General features: G+C 36.1%; 3 protein-coding genes across 3 annotated transcripts; 2 read left to right on the forward strand and 1 right to left on the reverse strand.

Moving 5' to 3' along the window:
• Positions 1 to 1,018: 1,018 nt before the first annotated feature.
• Positions 1,019 to 2,468, reverse strand: LOC114239395 (uncharacterized). The gene is made up of 2 exons (XM_089728656.1): positions 1,661 to 2,468; positions 1,019 to 1,586 (listed from the first exon to the last, which is right to left on the reverse strand). The coding sequence occupies exons 1-2, from the start codon at positions 2,423 to 2,425 to the stop codon at positions 1,149 to 1,151; spliced, it is 1,203 nt and encodes a 400-aa protein (XP_089584782.1). The 5' UTR covers positions 2,426 to 2,468; the 3' UTR covers positions 1,019 to 1,148.
• Positions 2,469 to 13,218: 10,750 nt separating this feature from the next.
• Gr63a (Gustatory receptor 63a) lies at positions 13,219 to 16,543 on the forward strand. Its single transcript, XM_028169551.2, has 5 exons — positions 13,219 to 13,865; positions 13,931 to 14,188; positions 14,278 to 14,556; positions 14,906 to 15,067; positions 16,203 to 16,543. The coding sequence occupies exons 1-5, from the start codon at positions 13,338 to 13,340 to the stop codon at positions 16,389 to 16,391; spliced, it is 1,416 nt and encodes a 471-aa protein (XP_028025352.2). The 5' UTR covers positions 13,219 to 13,337; the 3' UTR covers positions 16,392 to 16,543.
• Positions 16,544 to 17,559: 1,016 nt separating this feature from the next.
• On the forward strand, positions 17,560 to 21,716 carry Cdc37 (cell division cycle protein 37). The gene is made up of 5 exons (XM_028169555.2): positions 17,560 to 17,810; positions 17,876 to 18,442; positions 18,597 to 18,712; positions 19,691 to 19,880; positions 21,240 to 21,716. The coding sequence occupies exons 1-5, from the start codon at positions 17,778 to 17,780 to the stop codon at positions 21,450 to 21,452; spliced, it is 1,119 nt and encodes a 372-aa protein (XP_028025356.2). The 5' UTR covers positions 17,560 to 17,777; the 3' UTR covers positions 21,453 to 21,716.
• The last annotated feature ends 184 nt before the right edge of the window (positions 21,717 to 21,900 follow it).

Consider the following 21,900-nt stretch of genomic DNA (forward strand, 5'->3'; position numbering starts at 1 on the left):
TACCCTAATTTCTGTCACAAGGTTAGGTATCTTTGAAGTTAAAAATGACTTGCGATAATTCTTCAATTGTCAAAAGTTCGTCGTGATCTTAAAAATGAGGCCCACAAGGCCTAACCTATATAGATACAGTGCACCGAGTTTCTCGCCGGATCTTCTCAGTGGGTCGCGATTCCGATCCGGCAGTAGATTCTGCGAAACACTGCTCTTGCTAGGGCTAGTTTTAGCAAAATCTCTCCGGTTGAGCCCGTGAGCTTACCTACCCGTCCGTACGTAGCTAGAATAGCCCCCTAGGCTACCAGCAAATAAGTAGGTAAATAAAAAAGATAAAGAGGCGCACGATGTTCTCATATTCTGCTATACGACTGTGCTTCTATTGAAATGGCACATGCATATTCACGTCGTGGCCTAAAGGATAAAACTTCAAGTGCATTCGAATGTAGCGATGCACCGATGTTCGAATCCCGCAGGCGGGTACCAATTTTTCTAGTGAAATACGTACTCAACAAATGTTTACGATTTACTTCCACGGTGAAGGAATAACATCGTGCAATAAAAATCAAACGCGCAAAATTATAATTTGCGTAATAACTGGTGGTAGGACCTCTTGGGAGTCAGCACGGGTAGGTACCACCACCCCGCCTATTTCCGCCGTGAAGCAGTAATGCGTTTCGGTTCGAAGGGCGGGGCAGCCGTTGTAACTATACTGAGACCGTAGAACTTATATCTCGAGGTAGGTGGCGCATTTACGTTGTAGATGTCTATGGGCTCCAGTAACCACTTAACATCAGGTGGGCTGTGAGCTCATCCGTCCATCTAAGCAATAAAAAAATAAACGAGCAACTTCCACATTTAGGTAATAATTTTATTAGTACCTACGTGTAAAGAAATTAAACGCCCAAATTAATAATTTTATTTGTTCTGCCTTTTCGAATACTCACGTAGTCATGGACTATCATATTCAAGGGGCAAACCCTAAAAAAATACTGCAAAAAAATCGTATTAACTTTAAACAATAAAATACTTAGAATTACAACAATATATTTTTATACAAAATATATAAACTGATAGTTAAATTGTAAATAGAAATTTAAAGTATTTCATGATTGCTTAATAAAACATATCCATAAATATTCATCATCCATATTTTATCATTTTACTGTTTCGAGATTCAAAAACCCATAACTACAGAAATCGTTAATTATACTTTTTATTTTATTTTTATAATTATTCACTGCTCTTTCCATCTCCTCAGAAGTATTCCATACAAGTTTACTTCTAATATGACCCTCTTGCTGTAAACCACTTGAGAGCCATAAAGCAGTGTTAGCAGTAATAAGGCATGCTGGCCAAACAATTTTCAAATCATTGTTAAACATTTCTCTTGAATACACTTTGTCAGTAATCAATGTAGCTTCAGAAAGCATTTGATCAAATGTTTGAAAATATGTATCCAAGAGTTTATGAAAATGTTTTTGTCGGAGTTCAGTGTCAGTGCTACTGATAATTAGGTACAATGTATCTACTGCAGGACTCGATTCCCGTGATGTTTGGTAATCTATCAGGCAGGCATTTACTGGTACATTTCCCTAAAATAAGAATGAAAAATTTAATTTATATACAATTTGGGCTAAGAATCATAGTACAACATATAATTATGTACCTCATACTTAAATAGTATATTTTCCTTCCAAATGTCTCCATGACATATACATTTCCCTTTCACAAGGTCTATAGCTTCTTGAAAATAAGTCACACAATTATCTTTTAATGTTTGTAAAAGAGGCACATATTCTGTTCCTTTAAATTTATCTAAAGCTTTTGAAAGTCTGTCAATCATAATATCTATGTATCTCTTATTTGACTTTTCTGTTAAAGGTATACATACTTTTGTAATTTCATCATATGTATTTTTATTTGTTTCTTTCAAAATAAATGAGAATGCATGAAATCTGGCCAGTGTTTTCAAAGATACAATAATATGTTCTAAATTCAAAAACATTCCTGTTGTGAATGGTTTGTATCCCTGTGTGCACATATTTTCCAATGCAATGAATTCTTTACAAAATTCTTTAGATACAAGATAACATTTTGGAATAACTATTTTTGAAGTAAAAGCACAGTTCTGTTGCATTTCCTGATAGACTTCGAAAACTGAAGTGTAAATATATATTTCTCTTGCAAACATAGCTGTTACAGCACCACTAACTCTTGATTTTTCATTTGTTGGTGCAAGTTTCAAAACAATTGGAATTTCTATATACTTTTCAGCTCTATACCCAGTGAATACTACTGGAATCAGGATGCCGAAATAATTTTGTGCTATACATTCAAATTTATCATGAGAGTACTGCCAATTTGTAAACTTATATTTGGAAGCAATTTGAGTCATAATAGAATTTATACAATTTTCAGTTACAGCAGTCATGATAATAATAATTAAATATAGTGACTGTATATATTTATAATTAAATAATTCTATATAAATTATTAGACTGTATCGTTTGATAAGTAGCTTGCCTGCTTAGGAAGCAGTTGTCTGCGGTAAAGTAGTATTTTTAACTTACTTTTCGCTTAAGTACAATAAATAATTTATTATAAATATAATTTATTTTTGTAAAAATAATAATTTAACCATTTCATTTATATTATTTACCTTAAATTCAATTAATCTATTTTAATAACCATTGATATAATTAAGATCTGTACTAAAATCAACACAAATTGTAATGTGTTGATATTACTAAAATTCTCAAAATCTTTTAATGACTTTTGTATGTAAAATTAAAAAGTAGGTATCCCATAACCACCTTTATTTTTTGAGCTTAAGTATAATGAACATTGATATGAATACGTTTTATTTTATTGAACATTAAATCTCCTGATAAATAACAATTGCCATTGCAGGCCATGAAATGGGAGAAAAAACACAAAAAGACAATTGCCATTAAAATGTGAATTGTCAATTTCATTATTTTTTTGTTTTTACTTGATTGGTTCACTGGCACAAGCAAAAGGAATGAGCGCATACAAGATACTTGTTTTTTTTAAAGTAAATTTTCATTAACTCGAACTAGTACAATATGGTGATGCAATATTTAAAAGTAAAACCTTAGCTAGAAATATGCTATTAAAACAGCTTCTCCCGAGGCACAGGAAAGCAGTACAAGGGCAGCCCCAGCCCCGGATTTGCTTTAGAAGCCTCCGACACGTCTACACATGTCTACACGACACTGAAAGTCATAAAGTCTACAGTCCTCCGCGTGAATCGAATCCCGTTCTTGATAAAGATCGTACCGATGTGGCGAGGATCAATAAAGATGGACTCGACAACAATTGGTTGATAGCGCCATTCGGACTCTACGTGCAATATTAGTAGATAACGCTCTTTATCTACTAACACATTACACGTTGTGATTTGTATCTCGTGCCCAATGATTGGAGAAAAATGTTTTGTTCCATAAAAAACCTCGCGGCCCGTAGACATCACAATGTGAATATTTATATCTACCCTGAGGCGTAATGCATTCGATGAATTACTATTCTATTTATCGAACCGAAAAATCGTGGCTGAAACAGAACCAACGAAAATATGGAAACTACATTTGCATATAGCATAACGTGATATTAAACGGTAAAAGTAGTTTTAATTACAACCGTAGCTATCTAGATCTCTATAATGATTACAGCTCGTTGCCGACGTATAACGTTTTCCATTTAGTACTTTTTAATATTAATTTAACACTTTAAAAGCGACTAAAGAGCGCCTACCTTTTCATTTATAATTTAGTCTCAGCCAGCCCACATACTGCCCCATAATTTTTAATGTTTCATATTTTCAAGTCGCTCGTCCCAATTCATATCCGTCAAATGAGTAATTAATTGAAATGAACTCAAATGCAATGGGTTAACTTAAGTATGTAAGTTACAGTAATACATAGCCTACAACTATTTGGAGACAAGTAGGCTTCTATACCTACTAACTAAATGCGTATGATCCCTATCCACAATATAATTGATGTTTTCTAAACATTATTTTCTGTGTAACGTAAATGAAGTACCTACTTAAATATTTCACAATGTTTTAGTGTGCAAAACACTTTTAATTTAATAGTTGCTTAGAACAAACGTTACTATAATATGTAGCTATGTGATGAAGTACCTAGTTGTTACACAAAGAAAGACGCTCGGTCACTTGTACTACTTAGCAAATAAGTATCAAACTTGATTGAGAACTGGTTCGCAGCTGGATCAAGTATTAGTTTCTGCGTCTTGATGGGATTTTCGCTTTTGCCATCCTAGGCCCCCCAACAAACCTATCAGCCCTCAGAAAAGAGGCGTTTCAAGCTCCCTCCAAGATTGAAATAAGAAGTGTAGTTTGATTCACGAGGGGCTTTAAATTTTCACGCCCAAACCACTAAACCGATTTTAAGGAAACTCAGCATAGTTATAGTTCGAATTGCGGAAAAAATATACCAATGTATAGTAAAACTACTCTTTTAGCACAACTGAGCGCAAGTTTGTACCCGTATGGTATAAACCGTAGTTCACGTAGTCGAAACTGCGAGTGGAATGCTATTATATTTATAAACTTCAAATTCGGGACTTTACAAATTAAATTATTGAATTTCAAATTTCGCTTCGCTATAAAATTCTGAATTTGAAATAAAATATTCGAATAGTGTTTTTTAAATGCGGACTTTCTTAATCTAAACACATTGCATAAATTCTTTGATACGATTAACTTAGTAAATTAATTAACTATTCGGTCAAATATTTGTATGAAATTGATAAACAAAACAGCTGCCTACTTAATTTAACCACGGTAAGACAACAACAAATATCTACTATAATTGACAAATCATTATTTTTACGTATTCGTAAGAAAAGAATCGTGATTGGATAGAAGCATTTATTGGAAAAATAACGTTTTACGCTAGCTTTTGAGGTCAGCTCTTTCTAAGGTATAAAAAGGGTCCTCGCAAATTTAATGAGCCTTGGCTGGCTCCGCTTTTATCGTCGTGTAATGATTTCTGAAACATACTTAAGGTGGGCTGTCAAATTAAATTATGAAAGCCGCTCTTCTCGACTCTTTATCACATCAGCACAGCAGATTTTAATCATGATAAGTTAATAGAATTTCAAGACACGATCAAAACTATTATCTTTTTTTTTGTCCCACCAATAGTACCCTCGGGAAGCTATTATGGCTTCGTTCTATGTATGAGCGAGCTCATGTGGCTCATTATAAGAGTCTGCTAACATGTGCTCTAGCAAGGACAATACTTCGGTGAATCTACCACCGAATCGGAATTACGAGCCAAACTCAGTGGGTTGTGTCTGTGGGTTATTATGTTTCCAAAACACATTGTTGTCTTCCCTGAGCACGAATACTGTGACTGTTTTGAGTCGTTCTATTCTATAAAAATAATCAAGTAAAAACTAACTACATATTTTTATTTAGAGTATCGTAATTAAAATGGCCTCAAGTCGTGGCATAAAAAATAAAACGCTCGGTGCATTCGTATCAAGTGATGTAGAGGTGTTCGAATCTCGTAAAAATGTACCAGTTTTTAATAATAATAAACAACGATTGACTGCCACGGTGAAAGAATAAAGAGAAAGAATTGTGCCAGAAAAATCAAACCCGCCAAATTATAATTTGCGTAATAATTGGTGGTAGGGGATCTCACTTTTTACAGTACAACAACTGCCCCAGCCTTCAAGCCGAAACGCATTACTGCTTCATGGCAAAAAATGCGCAGGTTGGTGGTACTACCCACGCGGACTCTCAAGATGTCCTACCACCAGTAATTAGGCAAATTATATTTATTACGGGTTTCATTTTTATTACACGATGCTGTTCCTTCACCGTGAAAGTCAATCCCGAACAATTGTCAAGTACGTATTTCATTATAAAAATTGGTACCAGCCTGCAGGATTCGAAGATCGATACATATTATACCTAGTCAGGTCATAAATTCTGTCACATGTTTAATGTAAAATAATTGAAACAAGTTTATTCATTATGTAACCATTCATATACCAAAATGAACTTAACAAAACATAGATTCTTATGACACTAAAGTTTATTCAAAATGACCTCCGTGATTTTGAATACAGGCCTTCAATCTGCGCGGCCAGTCGTCTATCGCAGCACGAACGAGGTCCATGTCAATATCGGCGGCTGCCTTAATCAAAGATGTCTTGAGTGACTCCAAATTAGGATGAGGCTTTGAGCACGCCTTTTCCTCCAAGTGTTACCATATCTTGTAATCTAACGGATTCAAATCTGGACTGGAGGAGGGCCAGTCTTCGTGCCGGATGAAGTCGATTTCACGCGCCGCCAGCCAGTCTTGTGTGCTCTTCGCTATATGAGCTGGCGCCGAATCTTATTGGAATACCCAGTGCCTGTTATTGAACATGGTATGAGAAACAGGTTCCACAAGGTTCGTCAGGACTGTATTTTGATACACAACTGCATTCGTTTTTACACCTTTCTCACAAAAATGTACCTACCTCTGTTAAGCCCCAATAAGAAACTCCCAACCATACCATGAGCGAGGATGGAAAATGACCTCGTTGGGCACGCGGAATACGGTTGCTCGCTTCTTCACTACTGTGTGCGTACACCTTATCATTTTGTTTGTTGTAGCTCTCTTCTACGGTAAAAAATTTTTCATCCGAAAAAAGAATTTCCCGATATTTTTTTCCCGCGTACCGCTTCAACAAAGCGCGGCATCTCTTCAGTCTCAGGTCCATTAGACGAGCATTCAAACGATGTCCTGTTTTTCTTCGATATGCCCGAAGCCCTAAGTCTTCATTTAACACCCTTTTCACCGTGGTTCTGCTTAACCCCATCTGAAGGGCCAACAGTTTCTGCTTACGTTTGGGATTTCTTTGAATTCGCGCCTTCACAGCTTTTATCACTGCTGGAGTCCTAACAGACCGAGGGCGACCACTTCTTGACCTGTCATCTACACTAGAGTCTTCATTGTATCGTTTGATGGTACGATAAACGAATCATTTGGTTATATTCAAATTTTTCAGTATGTTAAAAATTTGAATTGGCGCGTAACCGCAACGATGCAACGCAATAACTGCAACACGGCCTTCTTTAAGCGTCCACTCCATATTTAAAAATTAGTAAAAATTCTAAAAGTATACATTTTTATTTTCATGAACAATTCGAAATTCGAATTCAATAAAGTTTTTTGTGGCCAGCATTCTAAAAGAAAAGTTTTTACTGTGTGACAATACTTATGACCTGACTAGGTACATATGCTTATTAAATATCATTAATAAATTCTTAAAACTTAATTTATAATGCTTTTCAGATTTCTTTGCTAAGGCTTCTTCACACACATGAACACACCAGTCTATATATTTCAATACTACTCTACTACTACTACTACTACTCATCAAAGGCAAGCCTTCGTGGCGATATAAAGTGTCAAAAGAAAAGCCGAAATAAAATAGACGCGAGACGGCAGTTTGAAAAATTTATATGTTTTTCGTAGAACACACACCTACACACACACACACACACACACGCCCACTTACACACCTACCGTCGGTGCTGTACTAGAAACCTCCTCTGAAACTCCGATAGCAGCTGGGTATAATAAAAGTCAATAGCCGACAAGCAAAACCGTGGAACGTAGACAAAAAACAACAAATTAGTCTATAACAGAACATTATGGTTACAACGCGCATCATTGAAAGTTTCTGCACAATTTCTCTCATCGATTTTATCTTACAAAAAATTTGAATTGCCTAGACTACACAAGAATATAAATAATATGTATAAACAAATATTAAATTACACGAAACTTTAATGAATAATCATTCCTAATCGGAACGGAATAAGATTGAAGTACCTACGGGTGTGAGTGACGCAAAGACCACTTGAATACTGCTCGGGATCCCGGGATTTCAATATGCTAGACAAATTGGTTGCTTCCTCGGATATTTCTAATGTCAGGATTTTCCATCTAAATTTCAATCGATTAGAAATATTCAATATGATATTATGATCGTAAATAGATTTTATCTGTGGGAAATACTTGAACTACTTTCGATTTCGTTTTCACTGATACAGACACTTTTGACACAATTGTTACAGGTTATTTTTTTGTTTTTATCGTATTGTATTGATAGGGGCCTCTTAAACCTATATACACTAAGGTCGTAAGTCCACTAGCATTCTGCAAATTCCTCTCTCAGCAATACTATCGACCTGGTACCCGCACGGCGAATTCATGAATTGCTGGGTTATTCGTCTCATGTTCTATGCTACTGAAGTTGGCGAACCAATTCAAGGGCCACTTTGTGTTACCCTTCAAATGGGTAGTGTGAGTGATGCACATAGAAATAAATGGAACTGTGAAACCTACACGGCTTGCGATTACCTCTACCACCAGTGGGACTTCAACGTATCGTAAAATTTTTCATTAAATGCAGGAGTACAGTTCAAAATAAATGCGAGTGATCCCAGGAAGGCCATTAGAAGAATGGTTATCCAGATGTCCCTAAGCCGTACACAATCAAATTTATCTGCATCGCGCCGAGGTTAATCGAGTATAAGGTAAATTGATGACGGCCGGGATACACTGATGGGAAACCTCCAGTCAGCCAAGAGGGACACCATTAAAGTTGATTCACTTACAAAGCTATTAACCGTCAGTTAGTAAATAATTAAACGATTGCAACCACTTTAATCCGGTAAGTACTTCTAGCTCTTTCTTTCCCAAGCTGCTATTTTTTTCCTATACGAAATGTTTAGGCCGGGCATCTTAAATGAAGAAGGAATAATAGGAAAATAATAATTTGTATAGAATGACAGATAGTTCCTAGTCAATATCCCCATTTATCATTTTCGATGCGTCGAGAACATTCTAGCGTCCTCAAACCTTGTATCGTGGCCACCGGTAACTACGTACCTGATCCTGCGGACCGTAAACAGTCGCCGCTGCCCAAAATACGTACCTATTTCCGATCTTCCCGATCCACTATCTGTGCTTTTGGGTACCCTAAGCACCGGTCACCATTCTCGTCGAACCCGTCGCTTAACACACAGCCGACTGAGTTTCTCACCGGATCTTCTTAGTGGGTCGCGTTTCCGATCTGGTGGTAGATTCTGCGAAACACTGCCTAAGATTCATTCGCGAAGCAGTTGCTATTGAGTTGTTAGGTCTCCTTCGGAGGTGCTCGGGCAGCTGCTAGCAATTCTCACCCCTCCTGGCTAAGCCTTTGCTCGCCCATCTGTCCTGGTGAAACTGGAAAGGCCTCCCAGCCACCAGTAATCCTTCAATAATAATAAAAAAAAAAACGAAACACTGCCCTCACTAGGGCTATTGTTAGCAAATTTGTCAGCTTATTGCCCCCTGAGCTCACCTACTCGATCGGTGAAGCTAGCATAACCCCCTGAGGCTACCAGCATAGATAGGGAAAAAATCGTAATAGTATCGTAATATTCGTATCATCTCATAACTCAGCTTACTTCAACCACTACCCCATCAAATTTTGAACATTTGTTTTTTTTTCATTGCTCAAAAGTGAAGGACCTCACAGCCCACACGGTTTTAGGTAGTTATCGGAGCCCATACACGTCAAATTACAACGTGAATTCACCTTGAGACTTGAACTCTCTGTCTCAATGTCTCAATTACCTACGTAATTTTTTGTGTTTGATATTTACACAACTTGATTCTTTCATCGTGGACGTCGTTCGTAACTATGAGTAAAATCCGTAGTTCATTAGAAAGATTGATACCAGCCTGCGATATTTGATTACCGTACACCAGACGTCATGTCGATTAAATTTTTCTCAACACATAAACCGAACATACCTGCTCACTGAATGTATGTTTAAAAAATAACAAAATTTTACAACATTTTTTATTGCTTTGCTGGGAAAATATTTATTAAGTTTTGTACCTCACGTTACTTGCGTAGTATTGATTACAGGAATTGCAAAAGCACGTAAGACTATACACTTCGTTAAGCTTGCATTTTTATAGCATTGAAGCTACGTGAGTACGCCGACGAAGGTAAAATAATGGGTACAATAATGGGTACACTGGGTACAATAATGGCTTATTAAACGATCGCAGTTTAATATTGCATGAATGTGATTTACAGGTGGCTTTTTTCCATACCTATTCACCGGTAGCTTAGGAGGCTATTCCAGCTATCCCCGGAGGTTGCCAACGTTAAAATCCAACAATAGTAGGTACTGTTCTTACAAATTATAAAAGGTTAAAAATAAACACAGCCACAATATTATTAAACTCAACTTAATGCTCTATAATTGGAATTTAATACTATCCCGTCTCCTGAACCAGGGAACACATAATTCCTAATTATGCAGTACTTATGATACGGTATACAAAAAACGATTGCGCCCGAGAACACGCACTTACGTATCTGCACCTCAGACAATGTCAATTTTTTTTTATGGCTTACTTGGGTGGACGAGCTCACAGCCCACCTGGTGTTAAGCGGTTACTGGAGCCCATAGACATCTACAACGTAAATGCGCCACCCACCTTGAGATATAAGTTCTAAGGTCTCAAGTATAGTTACAATGGCTGCCCCACCCTTCAAACCGAAACGCATTACTGCTTCACGGCAGAAATAGGCAGGGTGGTGGTACCTACCCGCACGGACACACAAGAGGTCCTACCACAAGTAATTACGCAAATTATAATTTTGCGGGTTTGATTTTTATACACGATATTATTCCTTCGCCGTGGAAGCCAATCGTGAACATTTGTTGAGTACGTATTTCATTAGAAAAATTGGTACCCGCCTGAGATTCGAGCACCATTGCATCGCTCAACGCGAATGTACCGGACGTCTTATCCTTTAGGTCACGAAGACTGTCAAGCAGAGTATTTATGCCAAGGATTCTGCATGCGCGATCATTTGATGCACATAGACTGTTCAGTACAATGAAACAAAATAACTTGAGGCATAGGCTATGTTGTCTAAAACTACACTGAAACCAAAGACCACAAAACCTCGTCTAATGAAAAGTGCTCTTGGTAAGTGCGTTAATATTATCACTTTTTATTATTGTCCATCGCCCAGCAACACTGTTTACTGTTGAGTTCTATTTATTGCCTACCTAAACCTTAACGGTCCATAAAAGGCATCGACATTCATTCGCTGAGACAAGTATCTATCGACTAAGTTTATGTTTCGCGGGGCAGGTGTTTCCAAACGTCGTAATATTTATCGGCACAATGTGTGACAATAAAATGTAATTTTATTAACCTTTCGAAATAACTGGAGTTGGTTGTTTAAGGTCTGGTATATTTTTGTATCTTCAAAATTGTTTTTTTTTCCAAACATAATTTCCTGATTTATAGATAGTTTCAATCGTCTGTTTGCTGTTTCCTTCTAGCGAGATAACTGCGCCAGAGTTCAAATTCGATGTGTTGTAATTTAAGAAAGCTAAAAATCTTATAAATAACGTAATGACCTATGGTAGATTGTATTATAAAGTTTCACAGATAAACATCATGCCACCTCTGCCGCCATTATTCTGTGGCGGTAGCCATCATACAACACAAGATATTTGACAAATGCCTGAATCTCATTTACGACATTTTCAAGATAAGCTTGCATATATACAAGTTCCGAATAACAATATTCGGACCGTCGGTCTACCGCGCGGGCGAAAATGATGGCTACTGCCACATCTCTCCCCTCCGGGATCGCTACAGCGCTCGAACTTCTGATCTAGCTAGGCCTGGTAGTAGTCTGAGAATCGCACTCGTCTTCCACTTCTTGTCCTCTTCTCAAACTGGTGCAGACAACAAAGTGGTTGTTGGGGATGGAGTAGGATGAATTATAAAAGCTGATTTCACACGATCTATTGAAACTTTGACCTTTCTAACCTGGAGTTCAACCTTGAAAAAAAATTTACTGGCGTTTTAATACTTTTTGTAAACCAGAATAGGGCGCATCAAGGGGTCTGCGAACATGGTCCCGTCTCACGAAAACATGGGTACAAGTTCGCAGATCTCTTGGTACGTAAAACTGTCCCTTGCTACTTGTCGTATTTCTCTCCATAATTCTTTCCAATTTCTCTTTTTGTAAAAGCAACGCTGAGGACATATAATAAGTTTATATCTCGTCCATAAACCACTCTCAACATATTGATGACACAAAGATCTCTTGATGTTGTAGTCCTAGGGTACCCCGCTGGAACATAGGGCTCTCACACGCTGTCAGGCAGGTAGTCCTCATCTCGCTCTCTAGGGTGTGTTGCCAAGTGTGTACAGGGCTACCAGGTCTTCTCCTCCAGGTTTTCACTCAAACACCATCAATGCTGTATCGACTCCGCTGCACCGTAGACTAAGTTCTCTTACGACACAAAAAACAATGATCTTCTTATCTATTTCTATACGAAATCACCCATGCGTATCGGTTCAAGAGTGAGCCATTTTTTATTAGAATTGAGGGTCCGATCTCAAACCTCAGCGTACTTACTGGCTTTCACATTGTAATATTTATGGGCTTCGGTAAACACAAGTAGGTACATATGTAAGCTCGTTGAATCTAGAACATTAAAAGTTAAGTGTAAATATAATTAAAATTATCCAATTTCAAATTGAATGCCCAACCTATTCGTTGTGTAAGAACCACTTAATTTTGTAAACATCGAATAGATTTTATTCGATTAAAATACTGTACTTAACTATATGAAACAACATGATTTGATTCAAAATTTTGCAACGGATAAAAACAAATTAATTATCGATATGGTACAATCATCGTTTAATTACAAACCTTGTGATCACTCGTATTGATTTCGGGATCACTACTATTAGATTTGATAAATAATTTTCTATAGTATTCTCTTCTATAGTATCGAAAGCTTATATTCATATTCAGTGCGTATTTATTAGGTTCTTAAATACATAGAACCAACAAAGTTTCTATGCTTAGAACAACTTTAACCGATAAATTAGAAACATTAACTCGTATGGCCGATAACCAAGTTTCCCGTTTGAAAACAAATTATATTCCAGCTTTATGAACATATAATTATGTTTTACGGAGATTGTATGAGGTCAATTCTATAAAAAAAGAACTGAACGTACCTAAGTCTTATTTCAAGGTGAAGTGCACTCTGAAAATTTAATGCAAGGACGAGGAATAGCTGACTTGCCACAATCAACTTGTCAACCAATGAAATATGAGGAGTCACCTCCCTTAAGTCATTAAGCTACGTCTTTTCGAGAAAAAACTTCACTTGGTCAATGTTAACTATCAAATTTGTTCAGTCGCACATGAACTTCAGATACGTCTAACACGGACCTTCGAAAATGTCCTTCGAAATAAAAAATAATTTCTTTCGAACTAGTGTACCAATTCCTAACGGTTTTCCTGTGCAAACGGAGGCGAAATCTAAGAATAAACCCATATTTCTGGATGTATCACCAGCGCCTACACCTAAAGTTAACTCTCCGAATGCGATTATACCCATGAAGAATAATCTAATAGATCCATTTATTAATAAGGACATAATTTATGAAAACATTAAACCTGTTTTCATGGTTCTCAGGATAATGGGGGTTCTTCCTTTAACCAGAACGACTTCAGGGGTGAATGAATTTCATTTTATATCACCTGCGATGGTTTACTCACTCACCGTGTTTATTATTCTTGTTAGTTATATTTCGTATTTATCTCTTCATAAAGTTCAAATTGTACGCAACTCCGAAGGGAAATTTGAAGAAGCCGTCATCGAATACTTATTTACCGTGTATCTGTTCCCGTTGACTGTCGTGCCAATTTTATGGTATGAAACACGTAAAATTGCCAACGTTCTGAACGGTTGGGTCCAATTTGAGGTAAATGGTGATGTGTTAGATTACTTGCTTCCAAATAAATGTACTTAAACATTGTTATTTTTCAGGTAACATATAAGCAACTCTCAAATCGGATTCTTCCAGTTAAACTCTACAAAAAATCATTATTGATTGCAATTATAATACCTATTCTATCAACCACTTCAGTTATAGTGACGCATGTTACCATGGTACATTTTAAAACATCGCAAATCATCCCTTACGTTTTCCTTGAAATTTTGACGTACATGCTTGGTGGATACTGGTATCTTCTCTGTGAGATATTAAGTCTTTGTGCCAATGTCTTAGCCGATGACTTTCAACAAGTAAGTATTAACAGTATTTGAGATTCTGCAGATATAAAGCTATTCGCGAATATTTAGTAACGTTAACCAAACAACATTTAATGTTTTAGGCCCTCCGCCACGTAGGGCCAGCAGGAAAAGTTGCAAAATACCGCGCCCTCTGGCTTCGACTTAGCAAATTAGCCAGAAACACTGGAGTTGCGAACTGCTACACCTTCACATTCGTCAATCTTTACTTATTTTTAATAATAACTCTATCAATTTACGGACTACTCAGTAAAATTTCTGAAGGCTTCGGAACAAAAGACATTGGTCTTGCTTTAACGGCTCTTTGCAGTGTATTCCTACTCTTCTTTATATGTGACGAAGCACATTATGCTTCTCATAACGTAAGTTGATATTTGATCACATTTCAGTTAATTTGAATTATTATCTTCCGTTTGTTAGGGTGAAGTGTTAAAGCGGCACATTTCTTTCAAATCTCACATAGTTTACTTTCAATTTAATCAAGAAATCACCTCTACTGGTTTCTAGTTCTGTCTTCTCGAGGTACATGTACAATACTAGGCACCAAATTTTAAATATCTAGATTAAAATAGAAGTATCTGGTATTCACATCTATCTAAATCTGCGCTGTAAGATACTTATAAACGATATATAACCAACAGTAAACATAACATCCTTAAGTATGCCTGTAAATGTACCTATTATGTGTTTAATCTATGTATGTACTACAAGGTGAGAACAAACTTTCAAAAGAAGCTGTTAATGGTGGAGCTGTCGTGGATGAACACAGATGCACAAACTGAAGTGAACATGTTCCTTCGAGCCACTGAAATGAATCCATCTCAGATCAGTCTTGGAGGATTTTTTGATGTCAATCGTACTCTTTTCAAATCGGTAAAGGAAGCAGCACTATTCTATTTTTCTCAGTTAGTCTGTCATTAATTTTAATTGTTTCTTTATAAACGCCACATCGTAAACCTCGTCACATTGTCGTAGACAAATTACATTGGAACAAGGCCTTGACGCTCTTTCAAACGAAACGCCTATACATAATAATATGTATATTATAGCTGTAGAAAGTTGTCAAGGAAATTATAATGTTAAAAGTAAGGTCAGAACATCTTATATTGTAAAATCCTGACTATTCATTTGAAATTACGGGTTCCTATAAGATATAACCATTATGCTAGATTTGTCAAGGTTACTTCCCGTTATCATACACTGACCAGCAGTAATGCCACCTTTATTAATATAGATGGTAAATATAGATCAAGACCCATCTGGTACATACGAGGTGGTTACCGGAGCCTACAGCTTTTCAACCATTCGAACCAGAAAAAAGACTGCTTGGCATGCAGACACAAGACACCAGACACTACACACAAGACACAACATGTCCTCCAGCGTAAAAAATAAATAACTTCACTCTCCCACAGTTCTTACTTTGAATTGTTAATGACAAAAACAAAATGTAATAATTATTATGTGTAGAATATATACAATATAATGTGAGGAGTGGTATATCTTAAAAAGACTTGGATGAATTGTGTGAAAGAGGATCTGCGGGAGAAGGTGTTTTGTTTTTATTTCCGTTATAGGTAGACGAGCATACGGCCCACTTGATGGTGATTGGTTACCGTCACCCATGGACATTCAGCTATGCCAGGGGCAAAGCCAAAGCGCTACCTACCAAATTACAGTTAGTGCAGTGATGACGTACGATAAGCCGGAATGGAAACAACATAAAGGGAAGAAAAGGAGGAAAAAGAATAACACCCCCTCCCATAATTTCATTGCCATCAAAAACTTATAAGCGGACGATACAGTATGTTATACATAATACTATATGGTTAGTCTAGCATATGGATAACGGCAATGCCTGGCCGTTTTCTATCGTATTTTAGCTCATTAGATTGATACTTTATAGATATTGCTATTGGAAACCCAATTAGATAGACGCCTTGGAACAGATATTTATTAGTACACTTTGGCTTGTAGTACTAGCTTTTTACATAACATTATTTTACAGTTACTAGCAACAATGGTGACGTACTTAGTGGTGTTACTACAATTCCAAATTAGTATTCCGGATGCGACGCAGCCAGAAATACCAACAAACATAGATGATCACGTGCAAAATATAACGGACACCACAACAGAAGCATCTTCACCTATTTCAACCTTAATGAGCGCTTTTGCGAAAAGAAAAAATTATTGAAAACCAGGGATACAAACTCATTCGATTTGTTCATTTAAAACTCGCCAGGCTTATCTACGACTAGATTAGCGGGAAATTCGGAGTGTTGATATTTTTACTGATATTGATACTTTTACTTTACTGATGATATTACATTATTAAATCCGTTCTTTCATTCAAAGAGTTTCATTTGTTATCCCACAACTATGTGCGTGACCTTCCATTAAGAAGCCAAGAACGTTGATGCGTTGCCTTCTGGAAGCTCTGAACCAAGCATGAGGAGTCTGATTTTTTGAGAGAACGTGTGACTCGCCTAGCTTGCAGCCTTTTCGAAGAATAGAGAATCTGTCACACTTAGTCGCTTTTTTCGGTAACATGGTGCACACGTAGAAGTCGGACATCACCCTCTATAGTAGAGTGTGATTTCTATTTTCAACTGCAGTTCCAATAGACGTCTCCGACTAAAATGCCCATATAAAGAAAGCAATCAGAAGGTCAGACATTTAAACGTTACATAATAGTCCCCCAGTAGTAGAAATTTGACTATAATAATTATAATTTTAAATTATGTACCTACATACTAAAAGTTTGAACATTAATAAGGTTCTCATTGTCAAAGAATAGACGGTAGTCTATTATGATATAGACTTTGCCAAGACTTTGTCTGTACTGACAAATAATATTAAAGACAAACTATATCTATTTTCAATTTGATCACAGACTTTAATATGATTATTATTAATATTATTAAAAACATATTGGTTGGTCTGTATTCATAGTTAATTATATACTTATGACGAAGTATGTAACGATGACCTAATTTTAGAACTTATCCAGGAAGTTTGGGTAACAGCTACCCGAGCGTCTTCGAAAGAGACTTAACATCACAAGTGTGGCTTATCAACATCAACATAACATTTAATAATTCAACTATTCGTCCTCGCGCCAACGTACAATATAAAGTATATAGTTATATCTGTTTGAAGTAACATGCTGACGGTTTACCTTTTACCTGAGGACCTAACTAAATCCTCAATATGGTAGTAACTTTTGGAAGAGGCCATGTCTTACAATGTGCTGACCATAAGAACCCAAAGGACTTAAATAAAAGCTGGACGATGGTCAGCCGTCAGCTCTTATGTAGTTTGGAACACGGCTCTTGAGCCTATTTTGATAGAAATGTTAAATTAGTGTATAGATAGTCTGTGTCAGTAGCCGAACGTCCAAAGAGTGTAGAATCTATGGTAGAATCACTACGTTAAACGAATGTCAAACAAGTCTGAAAGGTGAAAGAATTTTCGATTCTGCGAGTTTCTGGAACCAATCAAATTTTCTTTGAATTTACTAGTAAAGTTCAAAATATTTGAATATTATCAAAGTGAATAACTAAATCAAGTTTCTCAAACAATGGTCGACTACAGCAAATGGAAAGATATCGAAGTGAGTCTTGTAAAAATACCTTTTAAATTTATATGAGTGCAATGACTTACGAGTATGCTTTCTAGATTTCCGACGATGAAGACGAGACCCATCCAAACATTGATACCCCATCATTGTTTCGATGGCGGCACCAGGCCCGTGTGGAACGCATGGAAGAGCGACGCCGGGAGAAAGAGGAACTGGAGCAAAGAAAAAAAGAAAACCAACGACGTCTAACCGAGACCAGAAAAAAAATATCGGAAGCTGATGCCGACAGCCCTAATCTAAATTCATTAAAAAAGATGCTAGCTGAGCTTGAGAATGATGAAAAAAAAATACTGAAAAAGGATGAAGAACTCAGAAAAAAAGATAAGCATACGCCATGGAATGTAGATACCATTAGTGAGCCGGGTTTCAATAAAACAGTGATTAATACAAAAGCATTAAGACCCAGCAATGAAAACCTCACTGAAGAGGAAAAAGAAGCTAAAATGAAGAAATTTATCAAAGAGAATGAGAAATTTTTGAAGCAATTTGGATTGCTCCGTAAATATGAGGACTCCACTAAATTTTTGCTGGACCATAACCAGTTAGTCTGTGAAGAAACTGCCAATTACCTTGTCATCTGGTGTATTAATTTAGAAATGGAGGAGGTAAGTTAAGTAAATTAATTAGAAGTAGCAAAAGTTAATTGTATACAGCTAAAAATCCCTAAAATATTCAGTAAAAGCCATGTTACATATGGTGTGCTGTTATGACTTTTGTCTGTAACTAATATTTCATGAATATGAATACTTTTAATTACAGAAACATGATCTAATGGCCCATGTGGCCCACCAGACTATTTGCATGCAGTACATATTGGAACTGTCCAGACAATTGGATGTGGATCCAAGAGCTTGTGTTGGCTCTTTCTTTTCAAAGTAAGTGCAATATGAATATGATCTATCAAGTCAAATGCAACAACTCGGTGTAGCTCGGTGAAACAGGAGATGGGCGTCTTGGGCATGATGTGGGAGGAGTTAAAACAAACTGCCCAAGACTAATGTAAATGGAAGAATTTGATTTGAGCTCTACACCCCAGCAGAGGGTAATAGGAATGAAAGAAGAAGTCAAATGCAATATTAATTTTCTTATACATAAAAAAATCTGTAAATGTAGTAGATAGAAATATTTTTATATACAGCCATTATAAGATATATATTCATTACAATTATCAGTTACACCAGTTTGATATTAAGGATTAATAAATTGTGTTGTGTTAAATAATATTAGGTGCTTTGCTTTTTAATATATAATTATGAATTACAGGCATAGAAAGCAATTGTTAATTTCTATTAATGGTGCATATGCTGCACTACATGAATATCATCCACTTTGAGGCTTAAGCTGATATCTATTTTTATGATATAACAGTTAAAACCCCCTTGATGGTGCCTATATGTGTGGGCTCAAAGTATCCATAACCAGTTGTAAAAATATAATACAGAATTTTACAAAAAAAAAAATTATGAATGTATGTATGAATTTTAACTGTTAGGAGGATATCAGAATATGTCTTTGTTCATGTATCAGAGTTTTGCTTATAGTTTTAGGCTGTTCAGATATCACCACCATTATTATCCAAGAGAAATAATATCTATTTTGTTTGCATTGAGTGTAATTTTTTTTCTTATAATCAATATAACCCACTATGTGTTTCATGCATTTAACTTAATACTATTTTGCAATTATTAGGTTTTGTTGCACAAACAGATGAAATAAACTCAGAAAACATCATGCATTAACTCAAGTCAAGACATCATTTAAATTGGCTGCTGCATAATAATGTACACAATCAAATTCTATTACCACTCATTTCTCATTTTATGCTTTGATGAGACAAAATTAATATATTTCAGAATACAAACTGCAGAACAAGCTTATAAAGATGCTTTCGAAGATGAGTTAAAGCAATTTAAAATTAGAATCAAGAAGCGTGCTGCAGAAAAAATTCAGGAAGCCATAAAAGAGGCAGAGGAAGAAGAAAGAAAGGCCAGGCTGGGACCTGGAGGATTGGATCCTGTAGAAGTTTATGAGGAGCTGCCTGATGTAAGCAAATTAGCCTTTTATAAACATTTTTTTTTACTTTTTTACTGGTGGTAGGACCTCTTATGAGTCCGCACAGGTGAATACCACCACCCTGCCTATTTCTATCGTGAAGCAGTAATGCGTTTCGGTTTGAAGGGTGGGGCAGCCGTTGTAACTATACTTGAGACCTTAGAACTTATATATCAAGGTGGGTGGCGCATTTATGTTGTGGATGTCTATGGGCTCCAGTAACCACTTAACACCAGGTGGGCTGTGAGCTCGTCCACCCATCTAAGCAAGAAGAAAAAATTACCTAATTAACCATTTGCACTCAAATGGCGCCTATACTATAAATGAACAAACTGACGAAATTTTATTATCTGTATATGCTTGTTAGTTTATGAATGGGTAAAGGGTTATAGTTCAAAAATATAATTAATTATTTTATAAACCTATATTCATCATAATTATCAGTCCACAAACGTTCACTGCTTGATGTAGGCCTTGAGGGAAGGTTCGCCTCACGACAGGTCCTACTGGTCATCATTCTCGTCGAACGTTTCTGGTCCCGTGGTAGATTCTGCAAAGCACTGCTCTTGCTAGGGTTCGTGTTAGTAACGTCGTCAGGTTTGAGCCCCGTGAGCTCACCTACTAGCTGGGCGAATCTAGAATAACCCCTCGAGGTTACTAGAGAAGATAGGAAAAAAAAACAGGTCCTATGGAGGCAGATATTAGGATTTCATAAAAGTAAATAAGATTTACCATATCAAATTTTAGTGTGATAATGAACTTTTCACAGCAATTCTCTTAAAAATCAAACCTGTAATGTTTGCTTGATGCTTAAATAATACAACATACAAAGACAATGATAAAAAAATCGTAATCTGAAGTCAGTTTTTCTATTGCTGTAGTTGCTGAGAACCCTCATGGCTTAACCTGATGTCAAGATAATAATATGTATAATTAATGTCACCAGTTGCAATCAGACCCTAGGTCAAGGTCTCAAACTGTTTACATAATAGATATTTTAATTTTACCATATTAAATATATTTGAATGAAAAAAATATATAATTTTATAACATACTTTTTTCCTTATGATGTTTCTTCCATCCATGCTGTCAACCATATCTGCCTGTCATATTTTGGTTTACTGATGCAGGGGACATTTTGTTTAATTACATGTTTACAAAAGGCAGGTAAATGATAATCAACAATGCAGTATTAATAATGGTGCTGGGAATAAACACCCATACAATCATTATTTTTTAATTTATTAAATTATTCTTCTGAAGACTGTACAAATTTGGTAAATAAAGAAATGTAAAAAATAATTTTCATTGAATTGCATACACATAATATAAAATTTTTTTTAATTAAAGGAATTGAAAAAGTGCTTTGATGCCCAAGATGTTCCAATGCTGCAAGCTACCATTGCCAAAATTCCTCAAGAAGAAGCAATTTATTACATGAACAGATGTATAGCTTCCGGGCTCTGGGTACCTGGCAAAAATGATGAGGAACCCACCATGAAGGATTCCAAAACTGAAAAGCATTCAGGGGAAACTTCTACCAATGCTAATGATGTTGACTGAGATTAGGTGTGTAAATTTTACTTTCAGTGTAGATTGAAAGTTTCAAAATTTGAATTTTTAATTTTGATGCAGAAGACTATATATTTAGTTAATTTAAGATAAAAACCCTGTTAGTATTATTTTTATAACAAATGTCTGAGAAGTATTCCACAAAATAAAGTTTTCATCGACATCTGACAGACTCCAATGAATAAAGTGTACAACATTAACACCAAAATACATACGTGTCTTATGTGACATTCAGTAAAAATATATTTATCATTACTATGCTGTTTTATTTCAATTCCAATAATCTTTTCGAAACTCAAATTCTGTACCCTTGAATCAGTGTGTCCTACTATTATAAATTTCGTTTAAATAGGCTTATCTCTTATCTTATCGTCACCTGTGTAAATATTAACTATTTATATACGATCTATACCAAATCGACGTTATAGAAAAATAAAAA

This window comes from Bombyx mandarina, chromosome 07 (genome assembly GCF_030267445.1).
Source record: "Bombyx mandarina strain Sakado chromosome 07, ASM3026744v2".
NCBI classification, from domain to species: domain Eukaryota; kingdom Metazoa; phylum Arthropoda; class Insecta; order Lepidoptera; family Bombycidae; genus Bombyx; species Bombyx mandarina.

Excerpts from the sequence above, each read along its gene's own strand:
- LOC114239395 (XM_089728656.1), bottom strand. The coding sequence starts at position 2,425 with ATGACTGCTGTAACTGAAAATTGTATAAATTCTATTATGACTCAAATT. Across the intron at positions 1,587-1,660 it reads ATATACTATTTAAGTATGAG|GGAAATGTACCAGTAAATGC; the intron begins GTACATAATTAT and ends TTCTTATTTTAG.
- Gr63a (XM_028169551.2), top strand. The coding sequence starts at position 13,338 with ATGTCCTTCGAAATAAAAAATAATTTCTTTCGAACTAGTGTACCAATT. Across the intron at positions 13,866-13,930 it reads ACGGTTGGGTCCAATTTGAG|GTAACATATAAGCAACTCTC; the intron begins GTAAATGGTGAT and ends GTTATTTTTCAG. Across the intron at positions 14,557-14,905 it reads CACATTATGCTTCTCATAAC|GTGAGAACAAACTTTCAAAA; the intron begins GTAAGTTGATAT and ends ATGTACTACAAG.
- Cdc37 (XM_028169555.2), top strand. The coding sequence starts at position 17,778 with ATGGTCGACTACAGCAAATGGAAAGATATCGAA. Across the intron at positions 18,443-18,596 it reads TTAATTTAGAAATGGAGGAG|AAACATGATCTAATGGCCCA; the intron begins GTAAGTTAAGTA and ends TTTTAATTACAG. Across the intron at positions 19,881-21,239 it reads TTTATGAGGAGCTGCCTGAT|GAATTGAAAAAGTGCTTTGA; the intron begins GTAAGCAAATTA and ends TTTTAATTAAAG.